Genomic DNA, 22584 nt, shown 5'->3' with positions numbered 1-22584 from the left:
TTGTGGCAGGAAACACCAACCTGCTGAAAGAGGCCTATATCTAAGCCAACTAAAGTGGTGCAGCTACACAGCCCCATACAGAACAAAGTGTGATACTCTGATCCATCTTTGAGCTGCTTTCTATCAGAACCAGCAACCAGAACCTTCTGTTAGATCAGACCACACGGTCCAACCTTCACTCCCCACAACCATAAATGAGCTTTCCTTCCTTGGACCCTTCTGCTAGGTCCTGGTCTTTCCAGACAAGGAACATCCCACACGCATCGCACTTTGGCTCTTGCCAAAGTCTCTCACATTCCCATACTTGACCATTTTTCCCGTTTGAACATATATACTTCAGGACTATAAATTCATGTGCTGCCTAAAATTCCCCAACCACTGACAGCTGCCATGGGAACCAGATTGCCAGTGTCACTGGTCATAGCGTTATGCCTGGTCAGTTTATGTCCATTGCCACAGTAAAACCTATTTGAATGTACAACTCTTTAATTGGGAAAGGATCAGCCAGCTGGATGTGCGATATATCAACCAGCAGGGTCTCGAAAGGTTTATGTCTTTTATATGTCATGCCAGGGGTATGTATGTTTTGTTTATTGATAATTTTGAGAGACCTGTGCATCTAACAAATACAAATTGGTTACAAACTGTAATTTCCTCTTTTTTTGCTAATGAAGCAAAAAAAAAAAAAAAGGATAAAAAAAAAAGAAAAGAATCCACAATAAACAAAGAACACAGTCTGATGATGCCAACCTTGCAAAATAAGACCAGATTCTGCATTGCTTACAAATTTGATGAATACAAGTCCAGGGGCCACAGTCACATATCACAATAAATTAAATAAAATGAAACAGCAAAAAGAATCCCTAATTTGAAAAACCTTGACACTGATTATAACTAACCTTTTCCAACAAAAGCTCACAACATCCATCAAGCAGGAACAATCCATTCATAACTGTATTCAAACAGTTTTATATTGCCATCGACTCCAGAAAACAGACACTAAGTAGGTTGAGGAGTGACCACCTGGTATTATTTTTTCTCTCCAAGATCACGCTTCTTTTGTCAAGATGCCAAGATTAGACAATACTGCATTCTTGCATTCTTTGGAGATCAAGATCAAAGAGTCAGCACTGATATATGACACATATGACTTGATGATAAAACATTATGCCATCATTCATGACTTGTGTGACAGACAGAGGTGACTAGGATATGATGGCAGGAACAAACTTCCAAAACACCAACAACATCACAGCTGAGAGCTAAAATGTGTCAATAAAGGTCAACGTCACATAAAGGGGATAAAAGTGAGAAACTAAAAGAGGTAAGCTTAAAAAAAAAAAAAAAAAGAAATCTGAGGAGCTGGAGCTTATCAGCTTGTCTGAAGATCTTGCAACATCTAACACAATGAGAGATGGCCACCCGTCACACCACACAGTCCACACATAGTCTGCACACTCTTAGTTTTGGTCCTGATGCGCACATCTGTTGGCTCGGGAGAATATCAGACTCCTACTGTGTCACCTGATACTGGAGTCAGAGAAGCATCCCAGTTTGAAGAAAATCACAGCAACCTCCCTATCAGTATGATGTATCTGAACTTTGTTTCATGAATCTTAAGGAACTTTCATTTTTCACTCAATTGTTGGGTCCATGTAAATAATAGTGTAAAGAAAACGCTTGGATCTGCTCTATTTCTGAAATATGTTGTGAATTGGGATTAAAAACAAAAAAAAATGAATAAAAGGAAGACTTTCCTCTGCTCTACCTTCAAAGGCATCCCTGCTTGGATATGTTTTGTATGTTGACACTTGAATGCATGCATTCATTTCTGCTAATAAAATATAATGTCCATTTTATTTGTTGTCGTTATGTTCTCTTGACCTGATATTGAGATATTTAGTCGAGAAATTTACTTGACCATGATGCAGAACCATTACTGCCCAATTAGAGTAGCCGGTATTATTATTATTAGTATTATATTGTTCCGACAAAATAATTCTGAGAACTCCACCTGGGTGTAAAATAAGGGAGAAAAATGGCTTCAAGATTAGTAATAGTGATTTATGTCCTATTCATTCTCTATGTACAGTACAGGCCAAACGTTTCACACTTTCCTATTCATTTGAATAGGGTTGAGAAGGTGTGTCTTTTGGTGTGTAAACTTTTGGCCTGTACTGTATGTGACCTATTAAAACAAGTAACGTCACAAATGTCAAAATTCCTGACCTGGCCTTAATGCTGTGCCATTCTGAACTCATCACGCATAGAGCCCTGCTTCTGTTAGCAAACATACACAGTCAAACACCAGTACCATAATGAGGTCTCCAGCCCGGAGGTTGAGCGCTGTGGGGTCATGGAGATTCCAGTAATCCTTCACTGCTCTGACCTGGAGAGAACTTGATGCTTCTGCAAAGAGACAGAAAAATAGAGCTCTCATCAAAAGACATGACGACTGCTTGACTCCACTGATTTCTATTTTGTCACCTGTTTGTTATTCATGAACTTCTCCTTTATTCTGCCAAAAATCCAGGTTTCATAAAGTAATGGTGAATTAAGGAGCTACTAACCTCTGAGCAGCTGTTTGATTTCCCTACTGGCTGTGGAAGTGGTAAACTGGTTGACAATGTCCAGAGCTGTCTGGTTGTAGGTGTTGCGCATGTTCACGTTGATGCCCGCCTAAACACCAACACACACAAACACACACACACACAGACAGACATTTTGGATTACTGGGGAAACAAACCCTCCTGCCAATGCATCCGTCCTTTATTAAAGAATAGCAGTAGAGATGTAGAGTGATGTCAAAAATGACAAATCAGCTGATGTGAGATTTTGTCTGCGGCGTCTATGCTTACATCAAGCAGCAGCCGAACAACTTCAGTTTTGCCATACAGGGCAGCTTCATGCAGAGAGGTTCCTGCTTTGGTGGTTCTGTTGATATCAATACCAGCTTTGAGCAGCAACCTAGGAATTCAAATCAGATGTGCATCTAAGGCCACAAGTGACAATCAGAGACACATACCTCTATTCAGCTGTTACAGAAATTTGCAATACCCCCCCACAAGCGTTGTTTTTAACAAAATCCAGCTGGATGTGCATGGGGCTTTCTGAATGCTATCTGCATCCACACTGAATGGGCAATTCAAACCTGCATCTATATACTTTAACTTTGAATTGACATTACATTTATGATAAAATTACAACTTGTAATCAGAAATTCATGATTGATTTTGTTTTTTCATAAAAAGTAATATTCAAATAAAGTGAATTAAAATTTTAAGGCAAAGAAAATTCCAAAATAAACAAATCCATCAATTAACACAAAAACTTAAACAGGTCCTGCTTGAGCATTAAAGTAAATATGTGATCGTGCAACTTCACTCTAAAAATTTTACTTTCTTTTAGAATTATATTAATTTAAAGAAAAAAGTAATGATTATAATAAAGCTCTTATAAAAATGACTTCTTTATTAGACCACTGTTATAATAAATATAATTTTATAAAGCAACACCATTCCAAAAACACTTTTGTTGAAAGTGCAATTCCAATATCATGATTTTCTTTTTTGGTAAAATTGCATTTCCTTTTATGCTACAACATAAAAACTGTGCAAATAAAATAAAATCAACTTTCATGAGAACAACCTTTGTTGTTGTATTTATAAGCCATAATTACAAAATACAGTTCAAACCTTTTGTGAAAAAAGTAACAAAACAAGATTGCAAAAAGTCAAAATATAAAAATAATATTAACAAAATCACGGGAGAAAAATTAAGCCTTGATGCAGTATGATGGAAAAATGGGAACCTGAAGTGAACCTATTGTAACCTACACCTCCTTTATTCAGCAGAAAAAAAGTTTTAATCTGGTTCAAATTAAACCTTGAGAAGGCTGAATGTCTGAGCACTGTCAAGAAGCTTACACTTTTTCTTTGCTGTCCTGCAGATAAGCAGCTGGTTACTACATACTGTATAACCTACAGAAGCTGCACTGCATGAATATATCAGGTATAGAATGAAATATGATTTAAAATATACACAATACTAAATAAATGACAAAAGTTTAACATCTACTGTAATCACATATTTGCAGCTCCAGTCACAACAAGACCTAAAAAGCCTCCCCTGCAACAGAAAAAGTAAGTACTGTAAGACATCAGCTGCATAAATATAGAAGTCTTTGAAGACACATAAATCCCTTAGTGGCAGATCAACGGGTAACTCTCCTGAGCAAATTCTGGGAAAAAATTGTGTGTTGATGCAGTGATCTTTTTTATTACTTTTTGTGTTAGAGCCTCAACTTCTCTCCAGCATGTCTACAGTTCAGGAGAGGCAGAATGGAGAATTCAGTGGTTATTGCAAATTAGATCTGATAAGTCAGAGGATGGGAATCGTTAGCGGCATGTCTGAGAGCTAGGGTGGAGTTACTTGGCTACGTACTGTACATACATACTTGCATAGATGGGCTAGTATAAAAAAAGATACAAACACACTGAGTCGTTCTCGAGTGTCTGAAAAGTGTAAAGTCAGTAGGATGGAATATTACTGCAGGGGAGCAACTGCTTTTTTAGGGTGGAGATGTTACTCAGATTGTTTTCTGCTGCCACCTGAGGAGAAACGTTTGGCACCTGAAGCTGTATTTCACAGACTGGCACACATGGCATTTTGTGAAGTATCAGTAATGTTAGCAGTACTACATTACTGACTTACTGGGAAGTAAGTGATGGTAGTTGTTATATATAATTTTGTAATAATAGTAAAGGATTAACAACAGTTCTGGTAATATCCCTGACACCTTAGTAGCGACAACAGCAGTATCAATAAAACAGCTTTTACAGTAATATAAATAGCAATGTTTAAAGTGGCCTTGGTAACAGTGTAGTAATGATTGGAAGATTGGAAGAGCTGCAGATGTAGTTGTAGCAGTAGTTCCTCTATAATAGCAACTATAGAATTGTAGTTAAGTAATAGGAGCAATTTTCATAACTGTAGTAACAGCAGTACTTTTAAATATAGAGGTGCCAAGCAGCATAGGTTGTAACTGCTGTAACTACCCAGTAATAGTACTGCATCGAGTGACAACAGTAGTAGTAAAGTAGTAATAATTTCGTGCTGCCAAAAAAAAAAAAAAAAAAAATCTAATTCAACACCTTGCTGACTCACTGGAAAGACAGATTCTTAACTCCACTCCCCAAATGTTACGTTACGAAATTCTGTTGGTAAACTGCATTAATAGGCTCTACCGTTTTATATTCTCATTTATCCAAAATTGCTAAACAGTAAAAACTTCAGGGTCCAGAGAAAACATTGCTACTCAGTGTTTCCTATATAGGGGTAGGACTAGAAATGGTCTTAAATAAAGGTGATTGAATAAGTATTAGTGAGCGTCACAATAGTGTGGTAGAAGCAGCATTAAAAGCATTGCCCAATAGTTGCTAGAGTAGCGGTTGCAGCAGCAGTGGTGGCAATAGTAGTAACACTGGCAGCTTTAGTTGTGGTTGAACCAAATTTGCAGCAGAGCTTGTAGTAGCTATAATAATAAAAGGGTTAAGTAATCGTAGTAAAAATGGAAGTACAAATAGTGGCAGAAACAGCATTATTATCACAAATAAAAGTATTGGGATTGATGCATTAACAGTAGCGGTATTGGTAATTGCTGTGGTAGCAGTGGAAGTAGTGGTAGTAATCGAAGCTGCAGAAGTGGCAATACTTTATCATGGCTGTAGGAGCACCGACAGAATTGGCAGCTGTAACAGCTGTGGTTGGAGGAGACACATTGTCAAAAAGATCAAAGTGCGAGTGATATGTAAGACTCTGTTGTTATACTGCCTTTCAACAAAGCTCATCAATACAATTCTTACATGATGATGTCTTTGTGTCCATTTCTGGCTGCCAGATGGAGCGGGGTGGTTGATGGAGAGTCCACATTGTCGTTCCCTCCCTCCCCTTCTAACAGTGCTGCTACCATGTTACTGCTCAGCAGCAACTGAGCCACCTAAGAGAAACCAAACACAAAAAATGAAGATGAAGTGTTAGCTGGGAGAACAGAGGAATGGCAGATTTAGGGCAAGAATTACAGCGCATACAACACATGAATATGTATATGCAAAGGCTAACTGAGGCTGCATGGTAGATATATATATAATAATATATAAATTAAAGTAAAATGCTGTGTATGGTTTCATAGGGTAAAGATAGCCCAGAGAAGCTTATCCACCACTCTGCAGCTGTCTAAAGATACTATTAGCCTCAAATAACACACACACACGCTCGCACTCGCACAAATGCACTCACTCACACAAGGTCTGTGTCACAAAAACAGCCAAAAGCTTTTCAGACCAGACCAGAATATTTTAATAGGCATGGGAAGTGTATGTGCATCTAATTCAGAATTACAGGGTGAGCTATACATCTCAGAGCCCAGCTTATGGTGTGACAGACAAACACTGAAACACACTGACAATGTGCAATCTCTTCAATGAGTGTGTCCAAAAAAGAGCCACTGAGGGCCATTTCCCACACACTTAAACAATCTAACCTATCAGGGTCACTCCATCTTTTTAGGTGTAGTTCATGTTCAGCAAAAACAAAAAGTAGGGAACTTTCACATGTAAATAATTGGTTTAGAAAAAATACATTGCGGTGCCCTTTGACATCTTGCCTGTGTTTTGAATCACAGTGGCTGCCAGTGGCAGCTGGCATGCCCCTGTCACTGCATTGCCCTGAGGGGGGGGGGGGGGGGGAGTCCTGGTCAGGGGCCTGCTGGATTCCCGCCCCCCCCCCAACTGTAGGCCCCTGGACCACTGCACCAGCAGCCTTCTGGCTAGGGGCTGCGCCCTCATTCACCTGGTCTCTTAAATTGTACCAGTATCATTTACCACACACTTTGCTCTATATTATTCCTCCCAGGTACATTTAGGCACATAAAATTCACCAAACATAAGACTTTAATGCACCACACCTTGTGAATGGACTGAGGTGGGTTCAGGGGGAACTATGTTAGGGCAGGCTTCTTCGACAAGGATTGAGGAAGTACAGGAAAGGGGACACTCTCACTTGTTAGTCCAGGCATGACTCAGGGAGCTCGGTTCTCCACAGTTGGGTGGCTGGTGGCCTGGGGGCCCTACAGCAGACGATAAAGTTGGGAGCCCAGGAACCTCTGGGGCTCAATGTCTGGGTCCATTGCATCTCTGTTCCCTGTGGTCACTGTGGGTGTGCTACTGGTTAGTGTGCGATGGCTCGCCTCTCCTTTCTGGGAGGGCATGGAAGATTTTCCTCTCCCACAGGCTCCTTGGTATTTGTGCATGAATTTTGGCCGTTGGGGTGCCTCTGGCTCACCTGGTGGGTGGAGGGTGGAGTTTGGGGTGTATGGTGGCAGTGGTTGTGGTGGATGGGGGGCATTGGACGGTGGGGGCCCTCCTGTCCTGCTGCTGTGTGTGCTGTGTGTGCTGGCTTGATTAGTTCAGTGGTGTTAATTGTTATTGTTATTTGTGTATCAATATGAAAACAATGGTAGAGACTAAAATCAAATCAGATTTTTTTTTTTTTTTTTACTTTTTGTATCACCATCTTTTATGAATAAAAATTTAGGTGTGGGAAATAGAATATGCATGGTTTTGGAGTCAGCATATTCTGTCAAAAACATCCCGCTCAAGGTGGCAAAAAAAAAACACAAAAATAAATCACACAAATGTTCTCATACCTTCAGTCTCCCAAACTCACAGGCCAGCTCTAGAGGAGTCTTCCTGGCCTTGTTGACTAGGCAGGGATTTGATTGGTGCTGCAGCAGCATCTCAGACTGAGAGTGAACAGAGGAAAGCAAGTGATATCACCAACATGCACTAACATGCCCATCATCTCAGTACGTCCTGTGTGTGGATTTTTTTTTTTCTCCCCCCCCCTCACTTTGAAGAGGACAGGAACACGTGATAGCTCTGGTCCAGCCTGTGTTTATTATTGTGTCTTTTGGCCTGCTAAGGAGGTCAGGGCTCAGTGAGGTTTATATGACAGATTCAGGTATGTGTCCATGATGTGTGTATCTATCCACTAAGACATTCCAGGAGACTACAGATAGGGCTGGGGGAAAGGAATATCTGTGTTCAATACCCCTAGATCCTTGTGAAAATCCAGTGCCATAACATTAATGGTATTACTGGTATTGTTCTTAAACAATACTGGCGAAGACACAAAGGGGGTAGATTTCAGTGAAATGCGAGGACAGGTATTGCCTCCAAACTTTCCCTTTGGCGGCTATGCATGTGTGTGTATGTATGTACTCACCACCTCATAATGTCCATACTGAGCAGAGAGATGTAATGGTATCTGTCCATCATGGGAAGGAGAGTTGACTGAAGCACCAGCTCTCAGTAACAATAGGACAGAATCTGCTTTTCCTTGCCATGCTGCATAGTGGAGAGGACGCATGCCTGGAGACACGAACCACAGGGTGGGGCAGAGTCAATGAATCAGGATGAAGACAAAGCTTGAACTCATTGATTGGTCCGGTTTTCAGAATAACAATTGCATTCAGGAATCACTACTGATTGCAAAGTTTATTTTATCAAGTTACTATAGGGAACCAGAGAGGAAAGATAATAATGAAAATAATGTTTTGGCTGTGCGGTAAAATAACCCTGATGATGCAATCAGTGATGTTGTTTGTGTTATCCACTTATCTCACCTCAGGTTTGAAATTTACAAAAAGCTGGTATCAAAAAGGAAGTATTTTGAAGGGTGCCAGTAGTAAATACTCAGTAAATAAGCAACTAACTTGGGATTATGGGAAATGCACGATCCTGTGTTTTTGAGACATAACAGGGATTTAAATTTCCAGTACCACTACAGCTTGAAATTGGACCCTTGGTGTTTAAAACTTTAAATCAAGTATGTTCCTTATATTAATGCCAAAAAAGACAGTTGTGAGTCTGAAAGGAAGTTCTGAATAATGCAGCTTGAAAAAAAAGTATAAACTGAGTGTTGATAAAGTTAGGGCTGCCTCACTCACAGTATCTCAGCTCTCTTTCCCTGAGGGCTAATGTTACATTTCACAAAAGTTTAATACAGTGTTAAAATACCTTCTGACGTTAGATAAAGCTATTTCTATTTCAACAATGAGGTGGCATGCCACTACTGAAACTTGCCAGCAGGAAAATTTTAGAGTCTCGAAAAGTTGTCAGGTTGCAGTAAAATATAAATTCGATATAAATGTAACTTTACCCACACCTATGAGCACTGCATGCCTCTAGTTCGAGTGGTTGAGATGCCATTCCTGCACAAATTTTACAAAATATTTGTCACTGCACTGCCATCGAGGCACCGCAGTCAAACTTCAAAGTGAATAATATTTATTCATATGGGTCAAACTTATTTTCAGCTGAGAGTGTCAGAAAGCATTAGAATCAATTTTAACCCCAACTGACTTTCCAGCAATGGACTAATTTTCTATAAGCTATGGGTTTGTGTGATGACGCTGGTTCAGCTGGTAGAGATGTTGATACCATTGATGTCCTTGATGTCTACTGTGGCCTGGGCCTCCAGCAACAGGGACAGCAGTTCTGTGGTGCCCGTCAGAGCAGCATGGTGCAGTGCCGAGAAGCTGTGGGTGAGACAGAGGATGAGAGAGGGAAAAAAAATGAAAGTGAAGGGAGAGCAAGAAGGGGGAGAGGCAAAATGATTGGGGTCATAAATCAAATTCATTAATTTATAGCAGGTGAGTTCTTTTCAAAGCTGCACTGAGATATGTGTGTGTGTGTGTGTGTGTGTGTGTGTGTGTGTGTCTCAAGCAGAAGCCTCAGAACCGGAAATACCTGCAGTTCCTTGAAATTCCACTAGTCTGGCACCAGCAATGATTCAGTTCCCCATCTACCAATTTGCCCAAACCACACATGGTTGGTGTCTCAGTCAATTATAACATTGTGTTCATTCAAAGAGACGGTGGCAGCAATAAACCCAGCCCCCTTCATGTTAGTAGCTAGGACTTAATACACGCTGTTAAATGTATTTTTCTAAAGATTAATTCTGTTATTCTGTCAGGTTCCAGCAGGCATTTTTTCAATATTGTCCATCAAGGATGTGTGGCATTATGATTGACAGTTTTGATCATGACTAGAATTTAGCAGCATGGCTCCACCCTCAACCCCCCATCAGCACCAAATACCTGTGCCTGGGAGGTTTTGGCTTAATTTTTGTGCCATGGGGGCAAACAGGAGACTTGCCATCCATCTTTATTTACAGTCACAGGATATAATCAAAGCTTCAGAGATGAAATATGTACATTCGTGTCCGGGCATCTATCAGGTAACAGTATATTCCACAGAGAGACCGAAATTAAAGGCATGAATTCTTGGGAGTGAGTTCTTGTTTTGCTTGGGGGCAACAAAGACATTATGAGTGTTCCTGAGGAGGTTAGCCTCCTCAGGCAACATGAGTAAGAGCTGAAGCTGGAACTCACTTCCCTCTAGAAACTACAGTACTGAGGGCTTTCAGGTGATTTCACACACCCTAAGGCATGCACAACAGGGGCCTTGAGCTTTTGGGCACCAGTGGTAATAAAGAGCTCAGCTATATTTGGATAGAGATCTGACTGTAGCTGTATGAGTGCACGTCAATAGAAATAAAAATATAAAGCTTTGACTAAACAAATACATTTCATCATATATGTTGAAGTGAAATGTGAATGTGTTGCAGCTCATGTTGTAAACTTAACCATTTTCTAAGGGGGGCTGGATCTGCAAATCAGAGAGTAAGCCTGCACTTCGTGAGTATAACTATTTGCAGTATCAAAAATCAAATGAGCATCTGCCTACTCATTAATCCACTGCAATGAGTTCATATTTCTACAGGAGTTTACCAATCAGTAGCACCACTGTGTCATCGTGTTGACTGTAAAATACTCCGTTCATAATCATAACAGATTTCCTTCACAAGGGAAAACTAACCCTTTACCTCGTTGTATTTCAAGCATTTTGGAAAATATGTATACATGCTTTTGAAAACTGATAACACTTATAGCTAGAACTGGAACAGGATTAGCCTAGGGTTTGAAACCTAGGGTTTCAAGTGGACCCTACCAGTACCTCCAAACCCATGATCCCAATGATCCCAAAGCAAACCCTAATCTGTGAGCTAACTTGTTAAGATGTCATGTTTTAAATTTAGTGCCTAAATTTAGTGGCTGAAAGTGAATTTGTTATTTAAATTACGTGATTGCTTGAGGAAAAAAAAACAAACAAAAAAAAAAAACTAAACTCCAGACAGTGGAGTAGCTCATATCATCCATCATATTGTTTAGAGCTCAATGGTCATTAGCTACACGCACAGACACAGACACCTTCACTCATTTATCGGAGCAAACCTTGTTCCCATCTCGAGTCCCCTGTTAACTCAGCAACTATTTGCCCAACTTCCCCTTTGTTTTCCCTCAACCCACTCTGATGTGAGCTCACATATCACAGGGAACACCCTGTCATTTCAACACCCCCATTGTGTATTGCCTGCCACACACACACACACTCCACTGACTCTGTATATAGATATACATATGGCCTCAGTCAACACATAGACACATTGTCTATAAAAGAACACATAAAAACACACGCAGAGGCCGGCATGGGTGGGTTCTTTGCATGACTGAAGGTTTACTTTGATAAAAACAACAGAGCTGATGGATATGAACAGAGAATATAGAGACAAAACACCTTGAATAAAGTCAGTATTTGAAACATGAAAGAACATCTGTCAGTGTAGACAAGGCTCAGTTGGGATAACAATTCCAATAGAAGTAAAAATAGTCATTAAAACTGTAATTTGCATAAATTCATTTAACGTATTTGGATTCCTCCGCAAAACCGCAGTAATGTGCAGGAGGCGCTGGTTTTGGGCTCATGGAGCTGAAGAATATTTTTTGGCCCAAAACCAAGAACACAGGACATATCATATGACACAGAATTACATTCACCAAATACAGTGGTTAGTGTGTTAACCCTCATTCAAAAAAAAAACCCTGCACTTAAAGACAGTTTTCAACTAAAAGCCAAAGTGAGCTTGACTAGCTAACTGATAAAAAAGGGCAAGCACATTTTTAACTGATAAAAGTCAATTGTCTAATATCAAAGACAATCATCTCAAAGTCACTGGACAGAAAATGGTGAGATCTTTCACAATTACCAGTGCAGTGTAATATGCACGTCAAAAATGGAAAGCTTGACAAACTAATCCTTAAAACTAGCGCATCTGTAATTTGTGAGGACAAATCAATCACCACCCTCAGCCAAGCCCCAAGCCAAGCCCTCCCAAATCCCCCATCAGACCTTCCAGGATATGTTGTCTGTGAGCGTTAACCTGAAAACTAATATATATTTATCTCATCTATCAGCCAATCAGAAAAGATCTGACTTTGACTGGCACACCGTTCTCACTGACCTGTTGTTACTTGAGTTCCAGAGAGAGGTTTAAGAAGAGATGTACAACTATACCAATGACAAACAGGAGACTGGCAGCCACAGGTAAGGTGTTTAAGAGAGTGACTCTGCCATTGCATTCACCTTCAGGCTTTTCTTAGAGACTGAGACACACAGGTATGTCCAAACATTCATTCTCCTTACCCCTCTGAGTCCTGGTAGTTGATGTTGAGCCTCTTGGTGGAGCCCAGCAACTCTGGAAAAGACAGAGATGGAGAAAGGAAAGAGGAATGGAAGACAATTATTAGTATATGCTGACATATTTGTCTTTTCATCAGAGGGCTCCAAAATCCCCCTACCCCCACAGGACCCTGTGTGTGTTTTCAGTGTTTTTCCTGTGCACTTCTCCTCGTCATCACTCCTTCGTTCAAACAACGTAACAGTGTTGGCAGAATGGAGCTTCCCTCATCCTCCCTCCTCTTGGTGCATCTGTCAACCTCATAGCAGACAAATGATCCAGCCTTGTAGATATGTACCATTCTTCCTCATTTACACTGATATCTTATTATGGTTCTTTGGAATTGAGAGTGACAACTGTAAAGCACAAGCATGTCAAGACAAACCATATATATGTGTTGTTTTTTTGGGGTTTTTTTAAAGGAGCACTGACTGCAAAAATAGCATGAGTCTGTTAGCAAGACTGAACAAGTTGTTTTCACTCACCTTGGAAGAGACAGACCGATGCCTGTCCCATGCTTTACGCTTTCATTCTGTGCTCCAAAGAGAACATACTCATCTATTTTTTCACCAATCCAGCTTCTTCTTCCACATTACGATCTTTTACAAGGTGACGCAGAATAATTTCAATCCTGTTTATTTTAGAAATGATTTCTAACTGATGACAACAATCTCATTTGGATACCAGTCACCTGAAGTGGTCAAACTGGTACCAGTTGTTACATAATATTTTCCTTTAGAACCACATTAAACAGAACTGTAAAGCAGTCCAAGGTTTTGTTTGTCAAAAGTCTCAAGGTAAAAACTTTTACTGTCACATCGCTGACTGCCTTTTCAATGTGCATTATCCTCTTTTCTCTTAGTATCCAACTCAATCAACGTTAAAATCCCCATTTCAAACCAGACTTCCAGACATCAAATGTGATGCATCTACCTTCGGCTCACACATTCATCTCCAGCCCCTGAGGAAACTGGAAACCCTCCTCATACAGCTAAATATCCTTCGACGTCCTACGGCGGCGACCTACTGTAAAGGCCTCACAGTCCACTGAGACCCACACAGGAACCCAAGTGCCAAGGCCTGGGTATATAGAGCCATTCATTTGAGTCAATCTCCCTCAGTGTTTTCTCCCACACAGATGTGGAAAATCACAGAAGTGTGTGTGTGTGTGTGTGTGTTGCTGTGAATAGTTGTACTTATTGTTCCATTAGTGGTCAGGCTAACAAACTTGATAAGTGAAAGTTAGCTTCTTAGCCTTAGAGTTTAACTTTACCCTTTCAATAGGTTTTTATTGAATGTAACTATATTAAATGCACCAGTATAAAAACTGTGGCTCACACAAACACACAAAGGCAATATGTTCCCCTCCATAAGCTGTAGCATTCCAGTCTCCCCAGCTCTTTTTCTACTGGGTGAACTCGCATCTGTTGAAACCCACCACCCAGCATAGTCGTCTTAACATTCCTTAAAAAGACTAAACTGTAAAAAATTAGAAACAGGTAGTACCATTTACTAATCAATTAGCTAACCATGGCTAAAACTTTGAGATTAGACCTATAATAAAATAAAATGGAATATTCTCTCAGTAACCATGAATGAATCTAATGTGACAGAAGCATGGATTATATTATTAGAAGTAAATGCTTAACAGCAGCGGCTGCAGCAAAAGAGCAATAAAAAGAGGAAAATTAAAGAATATAAAGCAATTTGTGAATTCATAGGATATTATTTGGTCCCAACTGGAGCCTGGATTTAATATTCACTTGATTCGACTTTGCAGTTTACTCACGTTATTTTTCATCACAAAAAGGTCATAAAGCAGAAAAATATTCTGATTTCTGATTTTATAAATATTTAAAATATTTCTCCTGGAGCTCTATGGATAAAGAATGTAATCTTTCTTCCATGATCTGGATTTCAGTTCCCATTGGAGCCTCCCATGTCAGCAATGCAGAAATTTACACCCTGGTGGGAGGGTTGTTTGGAAGATACGCATATCCTAGCAGTCATGTTTTACATTAGCTGTAATCATTTTCGAGGAGATAGTGAAATTTACCAGCATAGCTGTGGTAGAGCTGCTGCTGCTGAGAACTCAGATAGAGAAAAACAGTAGCCTGAGGATACAGAAAAGCACATTGATAATGAGACAGATAGAAGGGCTGGGCTGCCTGCCAGGACGGGGTCTAAACTGTCCCAGTGGTATGGAAAGAACAGGGCCTTTCAGGAGTTCTAGTTATAACATGAGCCAACATTCCTCACATAGCACACCCACCACGCTATCCTACTCACTGGCAGTCCTTCTGTGTGCCTGCAGGACTGTCAAGTACCTTTTTCTCCCTGTCCCCTCCCTCCTTTGTACTAGATGGGGGCTCAGATTCTGACATCACAATCAATTAAATTACCAGCAAGCTGACTCTACTGTGTCTGTGTGTGTATGTGTGTCCTAATGTGAGGGTGTGTGTTTTTGGCATGCGCATGCCCACCCCTCATTCCTACGAGTTGGCCCAAACAGATGTGTAAAAGACTCATAGCATTATGTTTTCTTGCGAGAGATGGAAAAATTAGAGGGTTTGCGCTTTCCTGCAAGTTGTAGAATTGTCACTGAGGAAGCCCTCCATTGTCTTCTATGGTTACAACAAAACAAAGCAAAGACCACGTGATGCTGTGTTTTGATAGTTTCATCATATACATAAGCATGGCTCTGGACTGCGGTTGTGATGCTCCTTCTGCACTGTTCTATTAAGACCTGTAGCATCTGGATGGAAGAAAAAAAAATGTTGCCGTTTTGATGTGGACAGAGCAGTTCACAGAGGAGCGCTCAAAAGAGAAGGGAAATAAAAGGAGAAGGAGGGGAACTTAGGGCCTATTCCTCCTTTCAGGTGAGATGAAGGGGAATGTTTTTCTCTGTGTATGTCAGGTGCACAAGCAGGAAAACATGCAAAGGGCTTTCTGAAACATGTCAGCTCTGAACCTCTTCAGAGGAAAAGAGGGGAGGGGAGGAGCACGAGCTGGAAAATGTAAATATAAAAATAAAAGATAACAACAACAACAAAAAGATGACTTGCTTGTGTTTGTTTCCAGCCAGGCTGCAGCTGGTAGAAACGTCTGTTGCTTTAGTGTGAACGTCTGCAAAAGCCATTTTAAAGAGCCTTTGATCCTCATCCACACAAGTTCAAAAACTGGAGGGAAATGCATAAAAATAAGACTTCAAAACTTATAAATGATAAAGACAAAGTTGTACGATAATTTGTTATTCTGTGTTTTGTCAGTACAGGCAACACATCAGTGATTTCATTCATTGTTATATTGTTATATGTTATATTTAGTGCTACTTTTCAGGTATAATATTGGTGTCTCAGTTAGCATGGTTTGGAGCTTCTCACTCCTAAAGCAACACTTGGTCGCTCAGGCTGATAACATGAGTGGATTTATAATTTAAGTCTGGTCTGTTCCTCTCGTTGTTTCTTTTGCTGAGTGCAGTTTTTGGACATTTGCATTTCACTTTTACTATCTGAGCAGATCTTGGATGGTTTATCTTATGGGCTAAATCTGCTGCCACATGTCACCAAGGATAAGACCATGTGTCAAAATTGACTTCCAAAGAAATAAAATATTTTTCAGAAAGAAGAGTTATAGAGGTTACTTAAAAGGTTTTTAGTCTATATCTGAAAAATATTCCCTGCTGTTGTACTTCAGTGAATTCAAACCCACAACAGGCTCTCATTAACAAAAGCAGAGGACACTTGATTCAGGAGCTGTGGGTTGGAACTAAACAACAAGGAGCAGAGGGTATCCAGCAAACAAACAGCAAAGCCACAGTGGCCCCAGAGCTAGACAAAAATACAGGGGAGGGGGAATAGGGGTAATTTAAGGTCATAATCTGTCTCTGTCGGGTGGCTTGTGGTCAGGTTAAGGACCTCATCAAGGGAAACGCTTGTCTGAGGAACACATCAATCTAACTGCACTGATTACTGAGAGGGTAAACACAGCCCCTGAAACCAAACCACCAAGGCAGAGCAGGGACTCTACTTCAGACCAGCTAATAAAGCCCTAAAGAGGTGATCACAACCAGGATGACTAATGTTTAACTCTAACTTTAAAATGTAAGATTTAAATGCCCAGGGAGGTGTATCCCCAGATGATGTGTCTCCAGCTTCAGCATTGCAGTTGTTGTATTGGAGGTGTGTAGAGAACAGATGCTGCTTTAACTGCTGCTGCCAAGGCCTGATGAAAGAATAATTATACAATAAAAAATAATAATAATGACAATAAGAGTCTATCCAGCCTGAAAAACAAACCACTTAGCTGGTGAGACTTTTAGTGGAGAGCATCACATTTGAGATGTCTGCAGGTTACAGACAGTGGTTCCCGTTTAAGATGGTGAGTAGATCGAAGTGTTTTAGCTTTTTCTTTAGGCTGAGTGAATCAGAGCCTTTTTCCTGCTTAGATTCAATTGATCTGTCATGTCTGCATGACAAATTCATGACAGTTTAAAGCCTTCAAATATAAATGGAGTCATTCATCAAGCTTTCAAAACGTGCTGCTAAAGCCCGTTTGTCCCGCATGGAGGAATCTTTTACAATAAAAACAAGCTAGGGTTGAAACATTAGAGATCAGTCTCATAGGTTTGCACAGTGGCTAGAGGCTCTCTGTCTCTCCACTGTCTGTGTGTGTCTTTAACTGTATGTGGGGAGGATGCATTTTTTTCGCATTTAAATCTAAACTTTACAGTGTGGCTAAAGCAACTGTGTGCGTACTCACTAATACTTCTAAACATCTATAAAGAACAGACTAACTGCCTGGAGTCACTAGTTTAATAGATATCTTCACAAACTCTTCCAGGAAAAAAGTGGTGCTTAGTGTTTATTCTAAGATATGCATGTGAATGGTTCCACCCATTAGGAGACATCCTTGTCCAATGTCAGCTGCGATTGGCTCCAGTCCCCCCACTAACCCTAACCCTAACCCTATCCCCCACAGGGATATGTGGTGCAGTACAGATAGACGGATGGACGGATGGAAAAAATATGGTCCTGTGTGAGTTCAGAGAAAAAAACTGCACTTCTACCTGAACCTTACAGCTATTCTGATACAAAAAGGGTGTTAATATGACAGAATATATCATCCACATAGCTGTCTATGACTGCTGCCTGCAACAATCTGACAAATTAAAGACATACTATCACAGAACTAACCCTAATACAAACTTTTCTGCAGCAAGTGTTTGCCAGTAAATACAGAGACTGATGTACTGAATTGGGCTGAGTTTATACAATGTCAGAGATGCTGACAACAGGTATCTCACTGTTAAGTGTAATCAGCTGTAATCCTACTAGGTCAGAGCAGCAGAGGCTGATTTGTAATGCATGTCTATGCAGCAGTGTGAGCAGAGGTAAAACTGCCTGCAGAAACAAACAAGCCCTGAGGCAGATTTTAGTGTGGGTCTTTAAATAACAGACTGAGCAGAAGTCAGAACACCTTCTGTTTTACTTCTGATTGTACCAGGACACTATGAGTATAATATGTTCACACTGCAGACTGCAAATGGTAACAACTGGTTTCCTGCATGTATGCACTTGTGTGTTTATGACAACGTCTTCAGGTGAATCTGAATCATAAAAATTCAGTGCAGGCTATGCACATGTGCTGTAGAAACAACAGCAGTTTCCTGAAGCAACAGAGAAAGAGGGACAGTATCAGCAGAGCACATCAAACACCCAGGGGTGCAGTCTTAGACCAAATTTGCAAAGTGACACACTTTAGCCTCATCAATTCTTCATCAATTGCTTTACTGCTGCATTTGTTATTAACTAGGCCTTGAGAAAAACCCTTACCATCAGAACAGCTGTGGGACGCATCATCCAATAAATTAGCTCTATTGTTAAAAATGTAGTGAATAATCTCCCGTGGTGCCGACAGCAACTAGGTCAAAGGCATTCAACATTCGCTAACAATGAGCCAACATGGAAATGAAACAGATGATCTGTGATGATGTGTTGCATTATATGTATTATTGTATGCACGTGAGCCAGTGTTGCTACATCAGTGCACTTCCTATTAAATGACAAGTGTAAACACACCTGCAGGTTTCAAGTTGCATAACATGTCTCAGCCCTGCACCTCAGGGACAAAACGCTTTACATACCATTCAAATAATCTGTTTACTCGACTTACCCACTCCAACCCTCTGCGGAGCCCCTCCTGCATTTCCATGCACTCTCTATCAGACATGAGGTCTGGGTTAGATAAGTTTACTACCTCAAAATACTGCCCTCAGATGCAAAAGGCTGTGCTGGTTTTATTTAATACCTATGGTTGGTAAATCTGATTTTATATACTATACTGAAAGACATCATTTTGAGACAATATTGGAATTGGATATTATTAACTAACTAAAAAAATGTACTTCCAAAGTCTGTGGCAGGAGATTTTTTTATGTTTGTAAATCCTAACAGATGTGTAACTGTAACTGAACCAACCAGTTTCCCTCCTTTCATTGGTAGCATTGTAATAGTTGAGTATTGCATTTCAATCATAATTGATCTTAACCTTCTACCAGGCAAGTGACTATGTATAGTAACTTCCAGGGATGGTACCATATCAGTCATTTGCCTGATGCACATTACTGCACAAATGCACTATTGCAGAATAAATATTACAAATATTTATAATTTCAATGTATTCATTTATTTATTTATTTATTTTTCTTTCTGTCTTTCCCTTGTCCAATTTGAAACACCAGAGTCAACTTCCTAGTATTTTTTTACACATGACTTAAAACTATTTCTAATTCTGATAAAGGTTCAAATGTACCACTTATTCTTCTTTTCACTTCACAACATAGATGGCCAATTATTTCACTGAACACAATGGTCTTTATTCATTGGTGGGAGGCTGGTGGTTAGAGATTAAATATGTCATTTGTACCTCAAAATCAAGTTTTTGATATCTGGCAGCATCTCAGAATGAGAGCTGACATCAAGCTTCCCAGGTCAAACACTTAAGCAGCCAGAAAGAAAACGTTGTGACATACTAGGTACAGTCCAATATGGTGTAAAAAATGTGCGACACGTGTATCCCCACTTTTGATCATGTTTACTGTGAATCGTAACTCTCAAGCCTCCAAGAATCAATCATTCGAAAAATACACTAGGAAACAAATCTCTTTCTTGAGATGTTCCTGTCTCTTTTCTTTTTTTTCTGCTGTCTCTGGCACACATCCATTCTGAAAAGGACTGGGTGTAATATGATATGATGTAAATATGAAACAGATTAATAAATTAATCTGCCAGGAAACCATTTTTGCATTTGTTGTACAGATCCTGCTCCCAGGTTGTCCACTGTGCAGCGTCTCTTACAGTACCCTCTTTTTATACAATTTCTCAAACAAATCTAGAACCTTTAATTACTCGTAGCAGTGGGAACTGAAAATGAAGTCACATCCAACACAGAGTTCTAAAAAATTAATCTCTACAAAGAAAACCATCGATTTCACATGAGCTACTTTTTCAGTGACCCCTTCTAGCTAGTTTGCTGGCAATCGTAATTATTGGACTTACACACTAGATTAAGGTCATGGATGGAAATATGCCTTTTATCTAAAGTATATACTGTGACGTTACTTGAATGTTTGTTTAGGACCAGCATTATCATTATGATCCTGAGCTAAATCAATAGAGTACTTATGGCAGATACAATGTTATAACAGATGCTCTGTCCGGGGTGGATTTCCTGCAGTTCATTCTGTTTCTCTCTACAATACCCTATCAGACAACAAAAGCAGAACAGCATTCTTTTTTTTTTCCCTTTTCAACATCACATCCAACTTCTAAATTCCCCAACTCTTCACTAACAGTTTGTAATACCACTTTTCTAGTATACAGCCGAAGTCCTTAAACTCAATCTGAGATCACCCTGATGACAATTTTCTTTTTCTTCTTCTTCTTGTTACTGTGCAACCAAAAGCAGTGAGACTGAAAATGTTAGCTCTGGCTGCCCTGACATTGATGCTGTTGAAATTTGAGGTAATTCTGAAAAAGATGATGCAGATGAAACAGACATCCAGCAAGTTTGTTCACCACTATCTATTTAAGGACCATGATATTCACCAATTTTTCCACCCATGGCCTTGGAAACAAATGTTTCATGGGCACAGGTGATACAGTTGTGTTCTCTAGAACACTTCTTCACTCTGCCACACAACACCATGAGAGACTTGGCATCCATAAAACTTCCATAAAATCTAACTAATATATATGCTGCTTAGCTGTGCAGGGCCTGGTATACACTGGACAGTTTGCCAGTCCACTGCAGAACAGACAAACAACCTTTCATATCTAAGGGACATTTAGAGTCACCAGTGAACTTCACCTACAGGTCCCCGACTCTGGGAGGACATTGGACTACCTGAAGGAACCCATGCATTTTCAACCTCCACACAGGATGTGCCCGGGCCTGGGGTTCAAACCCTGAACCTTCTTGCTGTGTGATGAAAGTGCTAACCATTGCACCACTGTGAACACACAGAAAAATAATTGTTGATAGCAACTAATATCAACATTCAACTACTACATTGCATTAGAATAATTTAACATTTCTGCAACTGATTGCAATACATTAAATCTTAAAAACCTGCCTGTGCCCTTCTGTGGTCTGTGGGGAAACTAGACGAAGGAATGCAAACAGCAAAAATCTGAAAACATAACTCAAACTATCTAATTTCTCTCATTTTGTGTTATAGTGTAGGCTTGTCTGACTAATACTGATCCATCAGCCAACATTCATTCATTGCAATGCAGTGCCTATTCAAACATGCAGCAGCTTCTCAAACAACTACAAAGCCAGACGATATGAGCAGCCACAGCAGACGGTGATTTCTATTTCATATGCACAATAGATGAATGAAACGAAGGTAGAAAAAAAAAAAAGAACGAGATAGCATGGAAGATCAAAGCCGCAACAGCAACCTCTCCTGCTTTTTCTCATTACTGCTAAGGGATACTGACACAGCCCAAATCCAAATTGGGAGACACATTTCTCATACACACACATATATAAAAATTGCGGTAAACCTGAAACCTCCTTGTCACACAGTCAAATTATTCTTGTCAGTACAAGCAAAAAACAATTCCCCACTAATTCAGAAGACCCTGCCTCCTGCTTCAGTTTTTTGTTGTCGTTTTATCAAGGAGCCAAATCCAAACACATGAATACAGTTGCAGGGCATGTAGAGACAGAGCAGAACCCAGCGACACCGGGCCTCACACTCTGAATGCTGCATTCATGCATCTGCCTGACTGATGGTTTGTTTTTTTTAGAGACAGATGAGAGAATGGAGCAAACCCAACTATGTGCAGCTTGTAGCAAGAAATAAAAGGCTAAAAAGCTCTTGAGACCTCCCCACCCACACACATACACACAGCTTAATTCCTTTGGTAACTTCCTCAGCAATCCTAGACAGGCTACCCCATCTGTCAAAGGAGGAGAGGGGACAGGATTAATGTGCGTGTGACTCTGTGTGTGCCTATACATGTGTGCGTGTGAAATGGTGCAAGAGCACATGAACTCCAAAGCAGTTCACACACTACTTGGCTGCTACCCAACAGTCTGGCTAATAAAGCACAAGACTGATTAGACCAGTTAGCTTGTTAGCTTTTGGACTACAACTACAACATCCCAACAGACACACTAAAAACCCCACATGAGGCAGCAGTTACTGAGTTAACGGAGAATCAACTATGGGTGTGTTTTGGACATGTGCCGTATACATACTCTGAGACAGACACACACGCGTGCCCACAGGGATGAGTGCACCTCTTCTTAGGTACTCTTAAGACTAACAGACTTCTAATCTGACACTAGGACAGATGGGTTACCCCTAACTGAAGGTGCAGGATTGACAGCATGAGGAAGCCCAGATAAACAGTGGGGGCAGGGGTGGTGTTC

General features: G+C 40.2%; 1 protein-coding gene across 1 annotated transcript in view; it reads right to left on the bottom strand.

The window, feature by feature from the left end:
- The window catches only part of caskin2 (CASK interacting protein 2), a 49572-nt gene that overhangs the window by 14630 nt on the left and 12358 nt on the right, over positions 1–22584 (bottom strand). The window contains exons 3-10 of the mRNA XM_029527854.1: positions 12606–12657; positions 9501–9598; positions 8284–8429; positions 7706–7801; positions 5865–5998; positions 2859–2967; positions 2571–2679; positions 2315–2409 (exon numbers count right to left, since the gene is read on the bottom strand). Of these exons, the coding sequence (XP_029383714.1) occupies positions 2315–2409; positions 2571–2679; positions 2859–2967; positions 5865–5998; positions 7706–7801; positions 8284–8429; positions 9501–9598; positions 12606–12657 (839 nt within the window). The remainder of the gene's footprint in view (positions 1–2314; positions 2410–2570; positions 2680–2858; positions 2968–5864; positions 5999–7705; positions 7802–8283; positions 8430–9500; positions 9599–12605; positions 12658–22584) is intronic.

This window comes from Echeneis naucrates, chromosome 19, assembly GCF_900963305.1.
Source record: "Echeneis naucrates chromosome 19, fEcheNa1.1, whole genome shotgun sequence".
Taxonomy (NCBI): Eukaryota; Metazoa; Chordata; class Actinopteri; order Carangiformes; family Echeneidae; genus Echeneis; species Echeneis naucrates.
Note: the sequence above shows the minus strand (reverse complement) of the source record. Positions and strands in the feature narration are given on the sequence as shown.